Below are 17,933 nucleotides of genomic sequence, written 5' to 3'. Positions count from 1 at the left end.
CTAGCCTCCACTACGTGAGTCTCCTCCACCTACGGCGTGCATCCCCTTCCTTCCAGCAGTAGTCGTTTCCTCCCCAGCGTGGAATCTTCGACACCGCTATAGCTACCTCCAGCCCCTCGCTACCTCGCTGAAGAGATTCTGTCAAATCTCGTCTGGATCTAGAAGAGATCTCATCCGAGCATTGTTGTTGATCCTTTTTCACACGCAACCGTCGTCATTGTTCTCCACTGCAATGCCGCAACCTACAACTGTCATCGCCGTCCGTCGCCACAGCACACAACCGCTGTCCTCCTACTGCAGCTCACAGCACCTCGAGGCCTTCGTCGGGTCCCAGATGCCACGGCCATCGCTAGCTCTTCCGCCTAGATCCGATTGTCGCCACCCTTGATCCACCCAGATCCGGCCACTGACTGCGGTTGCTGCAAGAAGTTGTAGTCGCTAACCTTCAGATCTGGACAAGATTTGTTGTTGCTGCCATCTCTCGCCGGCCATCAACCTTCATATCTGGCCGCGTCTTTCAAATCTCCACTGTTCGTGACCTCCTCAACCTTCATCGCCCCAAAACTTCTACGTTTTCAGCCTTTGAAGCAGAAGCTAGATTTTTAATTTGAGGAGTCAAAAGCACTCCCTAAAAAGGAGCAAGCTGCTACCCACTCATATCTCAATCTAGATCTAGGTCTAACCCGACTCGCTAAGCACGATCCGTTTCAAATCTGTTAAGCCTAGAACTGACCCATCAAACTAGATTTGACCTGCTAGAACTGTTCAGACCCGCCTAAACTAGATCCACTCTAGTTCTAACAGATTTGTCATTGAAGACACTTCAAAAACTACCTTTCATCCAAAAATATGGAGAGTCCTTCTGACATATCTGCCATCAAAGACGCTTCCAAACTGCCTTCCATCCAAAATATGGAGAGCCTATCATCTTTAGTCACTTTGGGATCTAAATCTGCATGTTTCTCTTCTCCTTTTTCTTCCTCACTTTTGACAAACTAGTTGGAATTACATGTCTTGGGCTGCCTTTGTTGAGTTATGGTTCATGGGCCAAGGAATGGAAGATCACTTAAGAAAGTCGATGACATTCTTGTTGTTGAGATAGCAACGTGGAAGAAAACTGATGCTCTTCTTTGCAATATGTTATGGCAAACCATTGATCCCAAAACTATATGTCATTTACAAGGCATACAAGACTTGTGTTTAGGTATGGACAAAGGCTAAATCTCTTTATACAAATGATATTCAACGTCTCTACTCTATTGTTTCCACTATCGTTCATTTGAAACAACAAGACATGGATATGTCTGAATTTCTTGGCCGTTTAGAATCCCTAAAGGAAGAGTTCAACTCTCTGTTACTAGTTGGTAATACTGCAAAAGAACAGTTGCAACAACGAGATAAGTTTTTTATGGTTTTGGGATTAACTACCATTTGATCTGACCTTGCTTCAGTCCGGGATCAAATATTATCCAGTCCCACTGTTTTGACGCAGATGTTCTTCAGGTATCTTCCTCGTCTTCAGTCATCGATGGCTCCTCCGTCTTGGCATCACAAACCTTTGGCAAAAGAGAACAAGGGAACAACCAAGGTAGTAACTCACAACGAGATAATTGTCTTAAATGCAGTTAATAGTTATTGTCATAGGTGGGGCCATCTTTGAGAACAGTGCCACAAACTACATGGTCGACCACCAAGTGTTGCTAATGTGGCTCAGTTTGTCACAACCAATTTCCCATCAGCACATTTTAAGAATCATTCTTCTCCTTCCCTTATTTTGACTATAAGTGATTACGAGGACTACCTTCAGTATCAGGCTTCTAAACAAACTGTGTCGTCATCCACTGCTTCTGTGGTGCACACTGGTAATTCTATTGCTTGTGTTACTCAGTCTACTACTCCTGGACCATGGGTTCTTGATTCTAGTGCAACTGATCATCTCTCTGGTCACCAAAGTCTTTTCCTATCTTTCTACTTCTTTTTGTTTTCCAACTATTACTCTTGCCAATGGTTCCAAAACATTTGCTACAGGCATTGGTCAAACATGACTGCTCCCTTCGTTACCTTTAGATTATGTTTTATATGTTCTCGAAAGCCCTTTTAATCTTGCTTCTGTTAGTAAACTGACACATACTCTTCATTGCTCCATAACCCTTTTTATTGATTCTGTTGTCATACAAGACCGGGGTACAGGATCGATGATTGGCGTCGGGCATGAGTCACATGGACTTTATTGTCTCGACAAGCCATCTTCACCAGTAACCTGCATTTCTACTGAATCTCCAACTCTTCTTCAAAATCGTTTGGGGCATCCAAGTCTATCCAAATTACAAAAGATGGTCCCGCATCTTTCCACTATTTCCACTTTAAATTGTGAGTCATGTCAGATTGGAAAACAGTCTCGTACTTCGTTTCCAAAGCATGTCAATAATCGAGCTACGTACCCTTTTGAACTTTCCATAGTGATGTTTGGGGTCCTTGTCATGTTCCTCTTGTTTTAGGTTTTCGGTACTTTGTCACTTTCATCGATGATTACTCTCGATGTACTTGGGTGTTTTTACTGAAAAACCGTTCAGGGTTATTTACTATCTTTAAGGACTTCTGTGCTGAAATTCAAACTCAATTTAATGTTTCTATTCGTGCCTTTTGCAGTGGCAATGCTAGAGAATATTTCTCAGCTCCTATCACGACTTTCATGGCTTCTAAGGGTATTTTACATCAATCCTCATGTGCCTATACACCCCAGCAAAATAGTGTTACTAAGTGCAAAAATCATCATTTGATTGAAACCGCTCACACTCTTTTACTGCATAGCCATGCTCCTTTTCATTTTTTGGGCTGATGTTGTTCTCACTGCATGTTATCTCATTAACCGGATGCCTTCCTCTATCTTATAGCATGAGGTCCCTCACTTTATCCTTTTCCCTACTCAAAGTCTTTATATCCTTCCACTTCATGTTTTTGGGTGCACTTGTTTCGTTCATGGCATGACCCCTGGTCATCCCAAACTTTAAGCCAAGGCTATCAAGTGCATTTTCCTTGGTTAATCACGAAAGGCTATCAGCGTTACTCTCCTGATCACCAGCGTTATTTTATCTTTGTTGATATTACCTTTTTTGAGGCATCTCCCTTCTTTCTCTCCTCCCCTGTCGAGAGTTGTCCAGTTTCTGAGATTCTTCCCACTCCTTACCTTTGTTCTCCTTCCTTCGATATTGCTCTTACTGTCCCTGAACGTCCCCTTTAGGTTTATCATTGCCGTCCACATCCTCCTAAGGCCCTTAGACCATGCAATCCACCTTAAACCTAACTCAAATCCTATTAACATTCGAGCATATAGGTATCCCCCTATCCAGAAAACAAAAATTGAGAAACAAGTAAAAACCATGCTAGACTCGGCCATAATCCAGCCAAGTCAAAGCCCCTATGCTTCTCCCGTTCTCCTAGATAAGAAGAAGGATGGAACTTGGAGGTTTTGCATAGATTATAGACAACTCAATTCAAATATAATAAAGAACAAGTTTCCCATACCTTTGATTGATAACCTCTTGGATGAGTTGTTTGGTGCAAAAATATTCTCTAAGCTAAACCTTAGGTCTGGTTACCACCAGATTTGAATGGCACCATCAGACATACCTAAAACAGCCTTTAGAACTCATCAAGGCTTATACGAATTCACTGTTATGTCGTTTGGCTTAACCAACGCCCCTACCACTTTTCAAGCCTTGATGAACCAAATTTTCTTACCCCATTTAAGGAAGTTCATCCTAATTTTTTTTTATGACATCCTCGTTTATAGTTCCACTCTTGACCAGCATCTATCACACCTTCATACCACATTTGAGATCCTTAAATCTCACCAATTGTTTGTTAAGTTTTCTAAATGTACTTTTGCTGCCAAGGAAGTTGAGTACTTGGGCCATATAATTTGTGGTGAAGGAGTGAGAACAGATCCTAAGAAAGTGGAAGCTATGAGCGAATGGCCCAAGCCTAAGACAATAAAGGAGTTGAGAGGATTTTTGGGTTTGACCGGTTATTACCAGAAATTTGTCCAGTACTATGGAATGATCAGCAAACCAATTACTGAGCTGTTAAAGAAGGAGGGTTTTTAATGGAATCCAAGGGCAGAAGCAGCCTTTATCACCCTCAAGAAAGCCATGACTATGGCCCTGGTTCTTGCTTTACCAGATGTTTCCAAGCCTTTTACAGTGGAGATTGATGCGTGTGACTTGAGAATTGGGCCTATATTGGTTCAGCAAGGGCGTCCCTTGGCCTTTATCAGCCAGGCCCTTTCTCAAAAACACTTAAGCTTAAGTGTTTATGACAAAGAACTATTAGCGGTATTAAGAGTTGTTGATAAATGGCGGCATTACCTAGAAGGAAGTCCATTCATGATCAAAACGGATCATGAGAGCTTGTAGTTTTTAGTTCAGCAGAAATAGCACACACATCTCCAGCGGAAGGGAGTTTCAAAACTCATGGGATTGGATTTTACTATTCACTACCGAAGGGGCAAGGAGAATGTAGTGACTGATGCACTTTCAAGACGAGATGAGAATGCAGCTTGTCAGGCTATTACAACTGTAGTGCCAGAGTGGATGAAGGAGTTGGAAGATAGTTATGAAAAAGTTGAGTGGCTCAAGGAAATTTTGGCACAACTAATAGTGAATCCTACTGCAATCCCTAATTAAACCTTGGCAAATGGGCTCGTGAGATACAAAGGACGATTGGTGGTGGGAGATGACACTATCCTAAAAGAGAAGATTCTTAAAGCACTACATTGTTCTCAAATAGGCGGGCATTTAAGAATTCGTGCCACTTATCAAAAGGTAAAGCAGCTATTCTTTTAGCCAAAACAAAAAACGGAAGTATTGAAGTTTGTAATGGCATGTGCAGTATGCCAGCAATGCAAACACAAACAAGTACTGTATCCGGGTCTGCTACAGCCCCTGGCAATACCACAACAAACATGGGAAAGCATTTCCATGGACTTTGTAGAAGGTCTACTTAAATCAGAAAGAAAAGATGTAATTCTAGTGATAGTTGATCGATTGACTAAGTTTGGACATTTCCTTAGCTTATCTCACCCATTTACTGCCCGAGAAGTGGCTAGAACATTTCGGGACCAAGTGGCCAACTTCCATGGTATTCCTAAAACAATTATCTCGAATAGAGATAAAGCTTTCACTAGTTCATTTTGACAAGAATTATTCAAAAAACTAGGAGTGGGATTATGCTTGTCAACAGCCTACCACCCTCAAACGGATGGCCAAACGGAACGAGTGAACTAGTGTTTGGAGGCATATTTGAGGTGTATGTGCTTCAACCACCCCAAGAGTTGGAATAAGTGGCTACCATTAGCACAATGGTGGTATAATTCCACTTATCATAGCGCCATCAAAAGAAGCCCTTACGAAGCTATGTTTGGCTATAAACCTACATTACTGCCTGCACTACAAGGGAATCAACCTACTATGGCGGATGTGGAGCAATATTTCCAACAGAGACAACAGCTATTAAAAGTCCTAAAAAGAGAATTAGCCACTGCCCGTAACAGAATGAAACAAACAACGGATAAAAGACGCAGTGAGAGGACTTTTGAGGTAGGAGATATGGTCTACTAGGGCTGGCAATTTTTAATACAACCCGATTACACGAAACGACACAGAGTTAAGCGGGTTAGGGTTGGGGCTAATCGGGTTCGGGTCATAAACGGGTCAACCTGTTTATGACACGGTTATTTTCGTGTCTTAGGCAGGTCAACTCGTCTAACCCATTTAGACACGTAATAACCCGTTTAATTAAACGAGTTAACGGGTTGACCCAAACACGTTAACACGATTATATAAGAAATTGGATATTTCTAAGGAAAACACTCCTTCAACTCAATGCTCTAATTCTTTCACTGTTGATTAGATTGTGTAATATCTAATTTAGAACATTTTATTTTATTGTTGGATGACTGTATTTTATTTTATTATTGGGATGATTGTATTTTATTTTCTTCTTGGATGACTGTATTTTATTTTGCATGTTAGATGACTTTTATTATGTGTTAATTGTTGAGGATATTCCTATTTTAACAGGTTAAACGTGTTTTATTTGTTGTTGTAACATTTGTATTAGATTAGATTAAATGTAATCATGTATTTTTTGTATTGGTGCATATCTTTAATTCCTGATTTAGTGTTAGATTTAATTGTTCTTCTAGAAGGTCTGTTTCTAGAAGAAGGCTGCCAGCTTTATGTGTTAGTTATTCGGTTAGGCTGTTAGTTAGTTTTATTCCTTGTGCTCAACCACCCCCTATACCCTATAAATAGGGGTCGTGGATAGGTTTGTAAGTGAGAGAGTCTTAGTGTGCCAGAAATCGTGAAGGACTGTTTTCAGTTTTACTGTCTTAAGTTGGGTTTGAGTGCGAGAGGTTGGGAGTGGCTGGTTCTAGCTTGTATTTCCTATAATCCCTATAGCTTTCAGTGTATATGGGCGGGAGGGATTAAGCTCTCATTGTAATCATCCTTGGTGACTTCAAGATAGTGGATTTCAGTGGCTCCTAAGCAGTCTGGATGTAGGTCTTGGATTTCAAGACCGAACCAGGATAAATCTTGCTGTTGTCTCGTGTGGTTGTGTTGTTCTCTTTTCTGTTCTGTGTTATCAATATATTCTTGTAGTAGGAAGCTGGTTGGGTTGAGAGAATAGAGTGGAAAGCTGTGAGATACTCTAACATTTGTGTTAATAGGTTTTTATTCGTGTTAACGTGTCGTGTTGTGTATGTTTAATAAGTGGATTACCGTGTCGTGTCGTGTCGTGTGTGTTCTATTTAACTTGTTTGTTAAACGAGTTACGCATGTCGTGTCGTATAACCCGTTTAATAAACATGCCCATGTTAGGGTTGAGGGTTTTAACACGATTAGTTAATTGTGTTGTGTTCGTGTTTGTCATAATCGTGTTATACACGTGTCTCAACACGACACGATTATAACCCTCCAACCCGTTTTGCCACCCATATGATCTACCTCAAGGTAAGGCGGTTTTTACAGCAACCCGATACATCCCCCTACCAGTCTTAAAACTAAGTCCAAAGTATTTTGGACCTTATCAAATTGTGGCCAAGGTAGGCCCAATGGTTTATAGGTTGCAACTCCCGGAAGGGGTGAACCAACATCCCGTATTCCATGTATCCTTGCTAAAAAGGGCAACAGGAGTAGTTGCATCGAATGGACAGGACCTACCATCAAGTGCAGAAGAGGAAGAGGAGATAATTGAACCCCGAGCAGTGGTGGGGAAACGGGTACACTACCAAGGGCAGCTACCTCTAGTTCAAGTGAGAGTGTAGTGGTCTCATTTACCACTGGACAAGACTGCTTGGGAGTTTCTTCTAGACCTCCTGAAGCAGTTTCCCCGAGGTGTAGGCCTTCTTTGACATTCTTGGGGACAAGAATGATTTGAAGGGGCGGGGATTTGTCACGACCCTAGGGGAGTAGTGTGTAATATTATAAAAATGTAGGGTCTAAAGGAGGAAATAAAGGAATAACAGAAAGGTTGCAAAACAGTTGAACTAAGCCGTCAATAGTTAGAAGTTGTTGAGGCAACTAGAGGTCCTATAAAACATGGACCTACAACACTTTGTGGGTTGGTTTGGAAATGAATAATCAAATTCCCTCTCTTGATTCTTTATCTCTCTCTCCTCTATCTTTCTGTTCTCTCTTTCTATCAGTTCTTACGTTCACAATTTACCAATTTGTAAGCCCTAATTCAAGGGTTTGACAATTCCATGGTTGGTCAATCAACACAATAATCAGATTCAAGCAGATAATTGCTAAGTTAGAAGCAATACAATAGGCCACTGCAATGAGCAACTCTAAATTTCGACTTTGAAATCTGGTTAACTTGTTCGAATTGGTAAGATGAAGAGAAGCGGGTGCTTCTAGGCTATTAAATTACATTGAGGCAATTCTAATTTAGAGTCGATTAGCTCACGGAAGTATGGGATTCAGATGTACAGAACTTCTATGCCTTAGTCACCGAAGTATACTGCTTCCACTAAATCAACCATAGGGAGGAATGTATGTATGAGACCAATGGAGTCTTAATTGCAGCAAAAGGATGCTGCATTTTCAGGGGGATGTCCTGCTCATGAGGCCATGGGGAGCAGTGCACACATGAAACAAATGAGGTCGCAATTGTAGCAAAAAAAATGCTGCATTTTCAGTTGGAGGCAGACAACATGGGTTTAGCCATAAGCCTCAAGCATGGGAAAAGAAGTTTGATAATGAGATCAGCCAATTGAACAAGGAAACAAGAAGTGTGGTACATGAAATGTGCGAGGAATTTGGCCGTATGTTACACAAGCAGTTGCAGGAGTTTGCGATGATACTGACTAAGAAGTATTATTACAACTTTCCAGTTGAATTCTTTGATGATTATCACGGAAGTTTTAACAGAGAGGAATTCCTAAAAATGGAGCAACCAAAGGAGAAGTCAAGTTGGTGGGAATCAGATTCATTGCTCACCTCCGATGTTGAGCAGAAGAAGTATTCCGGTTTAGGCAGGGACCGCTACAAGGAGTATTTTAATTTAGGCAGAATTATCAAGAATGAGGACTGCAACATTAGTGACGATATTGGTGGTGAATGGCATTATCCAAAGGGAATTTGTAACGAACAAGTTGATAGGGCAGCAAATGCAAAGGGACAATCTGATATTGTTGAAAAAGAAGTTCATATAGAGAGAAATTCCAACAAACACAAGGAAAAATTAGTTATTGAATTGTTTGCATGGAATCAGGAGGTTTTAACTGAAAATTCAATCAATATTAAGGAAGTTGGTGTTGGAACCGAAGTGAACTCATCAATGGTAACTTAGGATTCTGAAGAGGAAAGAAGATTGGATGAAGAGATCTATGTAGACCACACTTTACAAGAACTGGAAGCTGATGATTCAGGTGATAATCAATCTATACAGCAGATTGGAGGAGAGAACTATTATATAGATGGCTTCCATACAATTGATAGTTCGAGCAAAGATATTGTTTCATCAAATAATTTGGCTATAAATCATGTTGGGAAAGGAGGTCGGGATGAAGGCCTTATGGCAACCCCAGAGGAACCGTTGGTTGGGATTGAAGTCGCAACAGCTCCTAATTCTAATGCTCACGGATAGCCTTGGTCTGAGTATCCAAGGCAAGTCTACAAATTTCCATTGTTGCATTTCCAGAATGTTGCTGATATTTTTGCAACAAAGCATAGCCGTGGGTTAAATGGGGATACAATAACTGCAACTATGGATGTAGATCTGCCACCCTTACTTTTATTGGACGGTAATGAAGTACTAACGGAAGTCACGGACACAAATAGTCCTTCTATTGGACTCCAAGGTTTAGCTACTAATTATGTCAATCTGGAAGTGGCTAATCATGTCCACAGATTGGAGACCAAGCTTGATTGGATAGCTATTACCGAGGGTGGTTGTATTGGGCTTGAACTCGATGAAGTTTTCCCTATGGAAGTTTTGGGTCAACTTAGGCTTGGAATTGATCTTAGAAAACTAAGAATGAAGACGAAGAGGCCTAGAAGGAGAAAGAGGAATGAAATAGATTGAGAGAGCTAGTATTGGGTAAGAGCAGTGACCAATTGTTGAAGTTCTTGGGGAGAAGAACTTTCTCAAGAAGGGGGGAATTGACATGACCCCAAGGATCCCCAAGGATAGAGTAGGAAATATAATAGTATTTAATTTACATGCATTACCACATTTTTGTAATTTCCTTTCCTTTTTCTGTTATAGATATTTGTTTTACCTATAAGCAATTATGGACACGGTTGTAACTGCACATGGGTGCATGTGCAATGCTGTGAGGCTATATAAGCCACAGCTAGAGAGGATGGAAAGGTATGTTGAATGATAAATGAATATTCTCATTTCTCTCTCTAGAATTCTCTCCCAATCTCCCTCTCGTATCTCTCTATAACTCTCCCTCATTTCTCTCTAATTTCTCCCTCCTTTCTATCCAAATTCTCTCTCCAATCATTCTATTCAATCGGATCCTTCCAATTGCCAATCCAACCCTAAGCTAAACCCTAGGTACACGACAAATAGTTGTCACTGGTCACAAAAGTTAGACACTTCCATAACATGCCTTAACCAACCCCCCCCCCTAAAAAAAAAAAAAAACCTTCAAAAACAAAAGGCAGTTCTGTACCAAACCAAAAAAGACAAGACAAAAAAGGGCATCTCTAATGCATGAGGCTTCCCACTTTGCAAAGGTTAAAGTAGGGATATTTGTATGCAGACTTCCCCTTCTTTTTTGCAAACAGGTTGCTTCCACAGCTCAAACCTGTGACCGGAGGAGGGTCATATTCATGCGCAGCCTTCCCCTAGCATTTTTGCAAAGAGGTTGCTCTCACAGCTCAATCCTGTGACCCTCCGGTCACAAAAAAGATGAAAAAAGAAACAGAGAGATTAACTAAATACCACAACAAATATAATGAGTGACACAGAGAGAGAGAGAGAGAGATAAATTGACAAGATAATAAAATGTAATTTCATGCATGCTTGTGTGTCTGAAAAGTGGGAGGAAAAATTTTAAATCTTGCAAGATCATACTCACTTGCACTTTGGGTGCTGATCACAGCCTATAAAATAACCAGCACCAAACCTACTAACTTTGAAGATCAGTGTGCCTTCCAAACAAGATGGGCATGTCCTGCTTTTATCTGGGAGAGCAGCAAACAAGAAATCTCCAAATGTTTTCTCCAACATCTTCTCGACCTGATGAATATGGAGGTTGGCAGCACGCTCACAATACCTGCTGAACCTTGTCCAATAATCTCTGAGTAGGCCTTTCCATTCAGTCAATCCTGCAGAAACATTGTCGAGCTCTGTTTCCATATCAGCAGTAAAACTATAATCTGTGACCTCCGAGAAATTCTGGGAAAGAAATGCAGAGACCATGCGACCACGAAATTCCGGGTCTAATATGCGGTTTTTTACTGTCACGTAATGTCTATCCTGTAAAACTTTCAAAGTTGTTGCATATGTGGAAGGCCTGCCTATACCAAGCTCTTCCAACTTTTTAACCAATGATCCTTCGGAGTAGCGTGAAGGAGGCTGTGTATGGTGCTGCTTGAGTTCCACTTCACCAAGATCCAATAAATCTCCTACATTCAGATTCCTGTAAACTTTGAAGGCTTCAGCGCGATCATTTCCTTCATTCTCATCTGATCTTACTGCTTTAGATTCCAAATCCTCATAAACTGCTTGGTATCCAAGAAACCCAACTACTGAGCATGTTGATCTAAAAGCAATGGACTCATCAGCATTCCGAATGTCAAGTTGAATCTGATCGACAATAGTGGGTACCATTTGGCACGCCATTGTACGTGCCCAAATAAGACTATATAACTTTAAAGAATCTTCATCAACTATTCCAACAAGCATTGAGGGTAATCTCCTTATATCTGTGGGTCTAATTGCCTCGTGAGCCTCCTGAGCATTCTTCACCTTTTTAAAATATTTACGACCACTCTCTGGTGCAAAATCCTGCCCATATCTTTCAATGACCAGCATGCGAATGTCCTTTATAGCTTCATCAGAAATATATAATCCATCCGTTCTCATGTATGTTATCAATCCTGCTGCATTGCCACCTGATAATTCAACCCCTTCATATAGTTTCTGTGCCAGTTTCATTGTATAGGAAGCTGTAAAATGTAATTTGTTGGCAGCATCCTGCTGAAGTGTTGATGTGATAAATGGAGTAGGAGGGTTTCTATGGATTTTGTTTCTCTTAGATCCAACCACTTTAAAGCTTGATTGTTTAATCCTTTGTTCAATTTCCAGGGCCTCAGATTGAGAACCAATTGAGAATTGGTTTAACTTTTTGGAATCAAAATGTGTCAAATGAGATGAAAAAGAAAAGTTGTTCATTAATGAACCCAGTTCCCTTTGGTTAAACTCAACATCAACTGTCCAATACTCCTGTGGTTTGAATTTATCAATTTCCAGTTCTCTATCGCATATTAGGGACAGAGCAGCAGATTGGACTCGTCCAGCTGACTGGCAGCCAGGTAATTTCCTCCATAACAAGGGTGAAATGTTGAATCCAATCAGGTAATCAAGAGCCCTACGTGCAAGGTAAGCATGAACCAAGTTTACGTCAATTCCCCGTGGAAACTTCAAGGCACTTTTGACAGATGACTCAGTTATTTCATTAAAAACAACCCTGGCCACATTGATATTTTCATGCAAAGCTTCTTGTTGCTGCAACATCTCAATGATGTGCCATGCAATAGCTTCTCCTTCACGATCAGGATCTGATGCAAGAATAAGATTTTTTGCTCTGAGGACAACTCAAAGCAAGTGAGAAATTGGCATCAAAATAAGTGATAAACTGGATAAAAAGATAAACTACATAAAAAAATTAACAAATTCATATATGACCGGAAAATGATATTTTATAGAATTACAGAAGATCATCCACGGGCCCTAATTCATCAACCAATTAGCAAAATTTTTATTATAGCCATTTACATATTACTGGTGGTAACAAGTGACTTACATCAAGTGGGTGTCCTGTATTTAATTAAGTAGTTTCTCTCACAGAGAAATTTGCCCAAACAAGGATATATGTGGTGGTTTGAATTTCATGTAAAATTATCGCTACATTGACATAGCATAGATAGATAAAGAGATAGAGAGAGAGAACGAGAGGTACTTGGCTTTTTCTTTGATTTCTTTCACTTGTTTACTCTCTTCTTGTTATAAGCTACTCAAAATAATTTCTCTTTTATCTATTCTGTGTGATATAATATATATACACGTGCATATATCTGTAAATTAAGATAAATGGCTTACTTCATTTTTACATAATGGTTTATTAAAAAATTACTCCTCCAAGCTTTTAGAGCTCAATTCAATGAAATGCACCTGAATTTTTCATAAGAATTTTAAATTCAATGACTATCTTCTGATTTCTTCAACCATAAGAACAAACACATTCAAATCTTATCTTAAGATTAATTGCTCATAGTCTTTACAGAAGTATAAGAGGAAAGACCATACATTATATTCCTTAAATTCTATAAAATGCATCATCCTTCTCAATTGTGGTAAGTACTTAATGATACGTATAAACTATAAAACAACACATCCAAATGACACAAACATACTACATTTTACAAATGCAGAAACTTGAATAATAGAATAAAAATGGATTATTTGTTTATACAACCAACTCTCCGAAGAAATATCAGAGGAAATGCTAAATAAAGAAACAAATTTGTCCACTATGGTAGGCTAAACCTGTGTAAAGTTAAGTCACTCTTGTTGGTTAAGAACAACATGTGTACCTATTCTCTTTAAATTTTTGTTGCTTATTTTATCCACTGTTTATCTCTTTATTGTTCACATAAGGTAATAATAATCCACAAATAAATTACTTTGAAATTTTATTCTAAATGAAATGCATATGCACATAACAGGTGTTGAAATATTTGCTTAAGGATTAGTCTAGGGCTCAGTTGTATAGTGTTAGTTAGAAGTTGTTACAATAAAACTTCTAGAAGCATGTAAATCAGGGGCAGTCTTGTAATAGCAATAGGCGGTTATTTTTCCTATCTTGTATTCTCGCCCTCTATGTTCTATAAATAGAAGGGCGTGAGTGTCTCTTAGGGTAGAAGGTTTTGCGGTCTATCTTGTGGGAAGAGTATGTGCTGTCAAAGGTGAGAGTAAAGGGTATTTCTTTGTAATCTCTGGTTAGTTCTTAGTCTGGTAATTGGGCTGAGGGTGTGCGAACAGCATATGTAATCTTGTATTCCGGTTTTTCCAAGATAGTGAAAGCAAGGTCATAACAGTCTGCATGTAGGATCTCTTCCAAGAGTTCTGAACCAGGATAAATCCTTTTGTTGTTGTGTGAGTGCTTGTGGTTTGATGTTGTGTTCTTGTATCTTTCTGGTTTCGGTTCTGGGTTAAGTAGTGAAGGGTTGTGTTCAGCTGTGAGAGCAAATCGTGTGTGTGTGAATTTGGCGAGATCTATTTCAACAACAGGAATTCAAAAATGGATGCCACCACTACACTCAATCTAAGTGTAAAAAAAAAAACTGCATTATCTCCACAACCTTTTAATTGTTAAACATAATAGGTGACCCCTCAGTATTGAATCTATTATGCACAAACCTTCCCAGTTTTCTTTACACTAATAATTGATATTTGTCTCATTGAATCACTTTGTCTATGTCATCCATAAATAGTTAACGGTACAAAATAGGAACAAAAATACAAGAAAAAAAATGTTTCACCTTTTTCATACACAAATTACTTTAACAAAAATATTAGACATAGAAAACACATCCATAAATTGGGTTGGGGGGGGGGGGGGGGGGACAAAAGTAGCTTGGTAACAATAGTTATTGTCAAGAAAGATACACCATACCCTCTTATAGCAACCTTGATACTCTTAAGATGAGTCCAGGCTGCAGATGGAACCTCCCACACCATGCTAAAGTCATCATGAGGCCGCACAGATCCTGACCGTGCAGCCAAGTCTCTTACATGACCATAGCTCGGTAAGACCTCAAACATGTCACCAAGGTAGCCCTGAATAACTTTTGCCTTTGTGACAGACTCCACAACCACGATAGATTTCCCAGTAGGAGGATACAGTGGCGGCATTGTCTTTTGTCCCTGAGGCTTAGCCTTGATAATTGCATGGGATTTTTGTTTCTGCGTCGACTCATTGCTAGATGAAACATTTGCCAAGTCAGGCGTTTCAACTAGAGCCTTGGCTCCTTTCATAGATTTTGCGCTTCTGGATGATCTTCCACTTGTCCCTTCAAACCTCTGTTTAGTCAAAACAGGATTGTCAGGTACATCCATAGACTTTATCCCAGTAGAATTCTTCTGAAAAACTGCATGTTAGTTAATATATTTCAATGACATAAAAACTAAAGAAATAGATACAACATTTAAATTTGCTAACCTTTGCAGTAGGGGATGATTGTTTCTTCTTGGTCATACTGGATTTTTTTGCTTGAGGATCTTTTCCAGAACCTTCTGGCTGAGCTGCTGCATCAGAAACGGCTGTAGAACCTGAGGCTTTTTCTTTGCTTTTCTTGTTTCCTGACTGTTTGTTCTGCTTTCCTTTGGCTTTGTTGACCTTCTTGCTATTGCCAACAGGTGAAGACCCATTTCCAAGTACCTGCTCACTTGAGTGCACCGCATCCTTATCCACAGGAGGTGAATTTGTAGATTTAGAAGCATTCATCCCTTGTACCTGCTTTGATGCTGCAACTCGCACCTTGACTTCCCCATTTCTCTTGTGAGCAGCCAATGACTTTGCCCTTATCCAGTGCTTATTGGAAAGCTTGGATGCTGAAGTTCTCCCACAATTACTACCATCTCCATCACCAATGTTATTGACTTTATTCATTATTGCTCTTGGAATCTGAGAGAAAGGCCTCTTTGTATAAGCACAAGTATAAGGTGATCTAAAACCACTACCCCAAACATCCAAAGGTCGATCACAAGAATACCCAACTTTAAGTCCAGGCCAACTAATAGATGCCCATCTGTACCCATCAACAAAGCTTCTGAAAGAATGAAAATTTCGTTGACAGATAAGTGTGAAAACTCTTGGTTGATTGGCTTTGACGACACAAGATACCATGGTCTTTCTAAATTTAAGCTGGAAAGACATTGCAGATTTATTGCCAATGGAAAGTGTTGAATGCGGGAAGTAAGAGCAATTGTAACTCCACAACTTCTTCTGCAACTGTAACAACATTTAGAAATAAACATCACAACTTGTCACCGAGAAAAGAGGGGAAGCGACAAACATGAAAATAAAAATAAATAAATAAACAGCACAAGGATAGAAGGCAATGAAGAGTGCCAAGCCTACATTTCAAAAAGTAACAACTGTTGTTACTCTAGAATCTGCCTTGCCTCTTTTAACTGAAACTACGGCACGAAGTCTTGGGCACTTAAGAAACACTACATTAGCAAAATGATGTAAATGAGGTGATACCAAGAGTCCACACCATATGCTATGCGAATTTCAAAAGGCATGCAATATGGCAGGATACCCACACAAAAAAAAAATCTTTTTTACATTCTTATTGGTAATACCGCTAACATAATAACCATTCGAAACATAAAACGTAATTCCAGTGATTCAATTCAATATGCCATTCAAAGTATGACAATATTAATAACAAAAACACTGAAAAATACCATTAATCTAACGCAAAAATACCATCGAATCCATAACAATGGTAATCTCTCTGAATTACAGTGTTCGTTTGAGTCAGTGTGTAAACCATGCGGAGGAGAGTTCCCACGCTCCGTCGGAAGGCTCGCAAGGGCCACCGACGACGAGTACTCGAGAAGGCCCTTTCTCAGTTCGCAGACGCCATAGAAACGAAGAGCATCACAAACCGTGAGGCAATGTGGCGGCGGGCAGGGGCTGTCGTGAAGGCGGTGGTCGCGGTGGGGATAACGGGGATAAGCAGTAGCATAGGGTTTAAGCGTCTAACCGTTTAAGCATCGTTTCTTTATGGTAGTGGAGGGGGGCTTTCAGGCTGCGGACTCTCAATATTTTTAGTTTTTATAAAAATTATATCTCGAATTATTATTGAGCTCTGAAAATAAAAATAAAATAATGTATTGTTAGGGCAACGAGTATATCTAAAGATTAAATAATGATTTTTAAATAAAATTATATAATTAAGTAGTACAAAATAAGAAATTATTTAAAAATATTTGTCAGTTAGAACCCTTAAACTCCGTTACGATAAAGTAAAAGTTCAATTTATCAGAATTAATCGAATCAAACCGATCGAACTTATTAGTTCAATTCAATTTTTTTTTTGTATTGGTTTGGTTCGATTAATTTTTCTCAAAAATTCAATTTTTGATTTTCGATTTGGTTGGAAGAACCAAACTAATCGAATTTTAAAATAATATTATTTTGATATTTATAAAATGACATTATTTTTTGAAATTTTGTGTGTTTTCTATTGGTTACTTAAGGTTTTTAATTTTTTTTTTTTTTTGTACATTTTTTCGATTCAGTTTAGTTTATACAAATTGGGTTCAATTTTTTCGATTATCGATTATTTCAATTTTTCGAGTTAATCGATCGATTCGGTTCAATTTTGCTCCTCAATATCGATTTAATCAGTTAATAAATTTCGATCGATTTAGTAACTAAACTCACTATTTGCATATCTTTAAACCCCATCTTGTTTACTTACTTATTCCCAATTAAGAGTTTATTCTTAATAAAATTTTATGTTAAACTCATTCCAATATTATGTGAATTAGAACTTAAACCCTTTCTTTCCATTAAGTCTTGTAAGTACTCCTAATGATGAATATTCATTGTCATTTTTAAATGTTTAATTCTTAATATTATATAAAATGTTAACAATATTTTTATAATTATGTATAGAAATTAGACATTTCATTGCAGTTTAAAACCTTATTGAAAAATTAGTCAAAAAAATAATGAATATTATTTCATATTATTCTCATTTGGCATATTAAAGAAGATCAAATTAATTTTTTTTATAAGTACAAGGTATATTCAAATTAATTAAGTACATAAATAGATTGAATGAATGAAGTCTCGAACTACAAATCACAAATAATTAACTATAATGCAACTAAATAAACCCATTAGTATGGTTGTGATTAAGAAGCTAAATGCTGAGTCCAAGTAAGGTGCTAGAGTTTTGGTTTGAGATCAAAACCCCTCCAATCTTTGACACCTTCATTTCGTCACCCTTTATGGCTATTGCGATGACTCCAACAAGATGATACTTGTTTACGAGTACATGTTAAATGAAACCCTTGACGATCATCTCTATAAATTTAGAAAAGAGAAAGCCATTGATATAATTATCCATCGATGTTTCACTTGGGAATAGAAACTCAACATTTGCATT

The 17,933-nt window shown here is 38.8% G+C and overlaps 1 protein-coding gene across 5 annotated transcripts in view; it reads right to left on the bottom strand.

Moving 5' to 3' along the window:
* LOC127788620 (uncharacterized) overlaps positions 1 to 16,552 on the bottom strand; it is a 30,866-nt gene extending 14,314 nt beyond the window's left edge. For 2 of the 5 annotated variants that reach the window (XR_008020434.1, XM_052317111.1), the window contains exons 1-4: positions 16,278 to 16,552; positions 14,966 to 15,757; positions 14,420 to 14,886; positions 10,598 to 12,328 (exon numbers count right to left, since the gene is read on the bottom strand). Coding sequence is in view for 4 of the 5 variants with exons in the window: in XM_052317111.1 (XP_052173071.1) it covers positions 10,598 to 12,328; positions 14,420 to 14,886; positions 14,966 to 15,757; positions 16,278 to 16,307 (3,020 nt within the window). In the remaining variant the exon portion in view is untranslated. Of the gene's footprint in view, positions 1 to 10,597; positions 12,329 to 14,419; positions 14,887 to 14,965; positions 15,758 to 16,218 lie in introns of all 5 variants that reach the window. The other 3 variants (XM_052317113.1, XM_052317112.1, XM_052317114.1) reach the window with 3 other exon arrangements.
* Positions 16,553 to 17,933: the final 1,381 nt, after the last annotated feature.

Source organism: Diospyros lotus, chromosome 13 (genome assembly GCF_014633365.1).
Source record: "Diospyros lotus cultivar Yz01 chromosome 13, ASM1463336v1, whole genome shotgun sequence".
Classification (NCBI taxonomy): Eukaryota; Viridiplantae; Streptophyta; class Magnoliopsida; order Ericales; family Ebenaceae; genus Diospyros; species Diospyros lotus.
The sequence above is the reverse complement of the archived record's forward strand: the minus strand, read 5'-3'. Positions and strand labels throughout refer to the sequence as shown.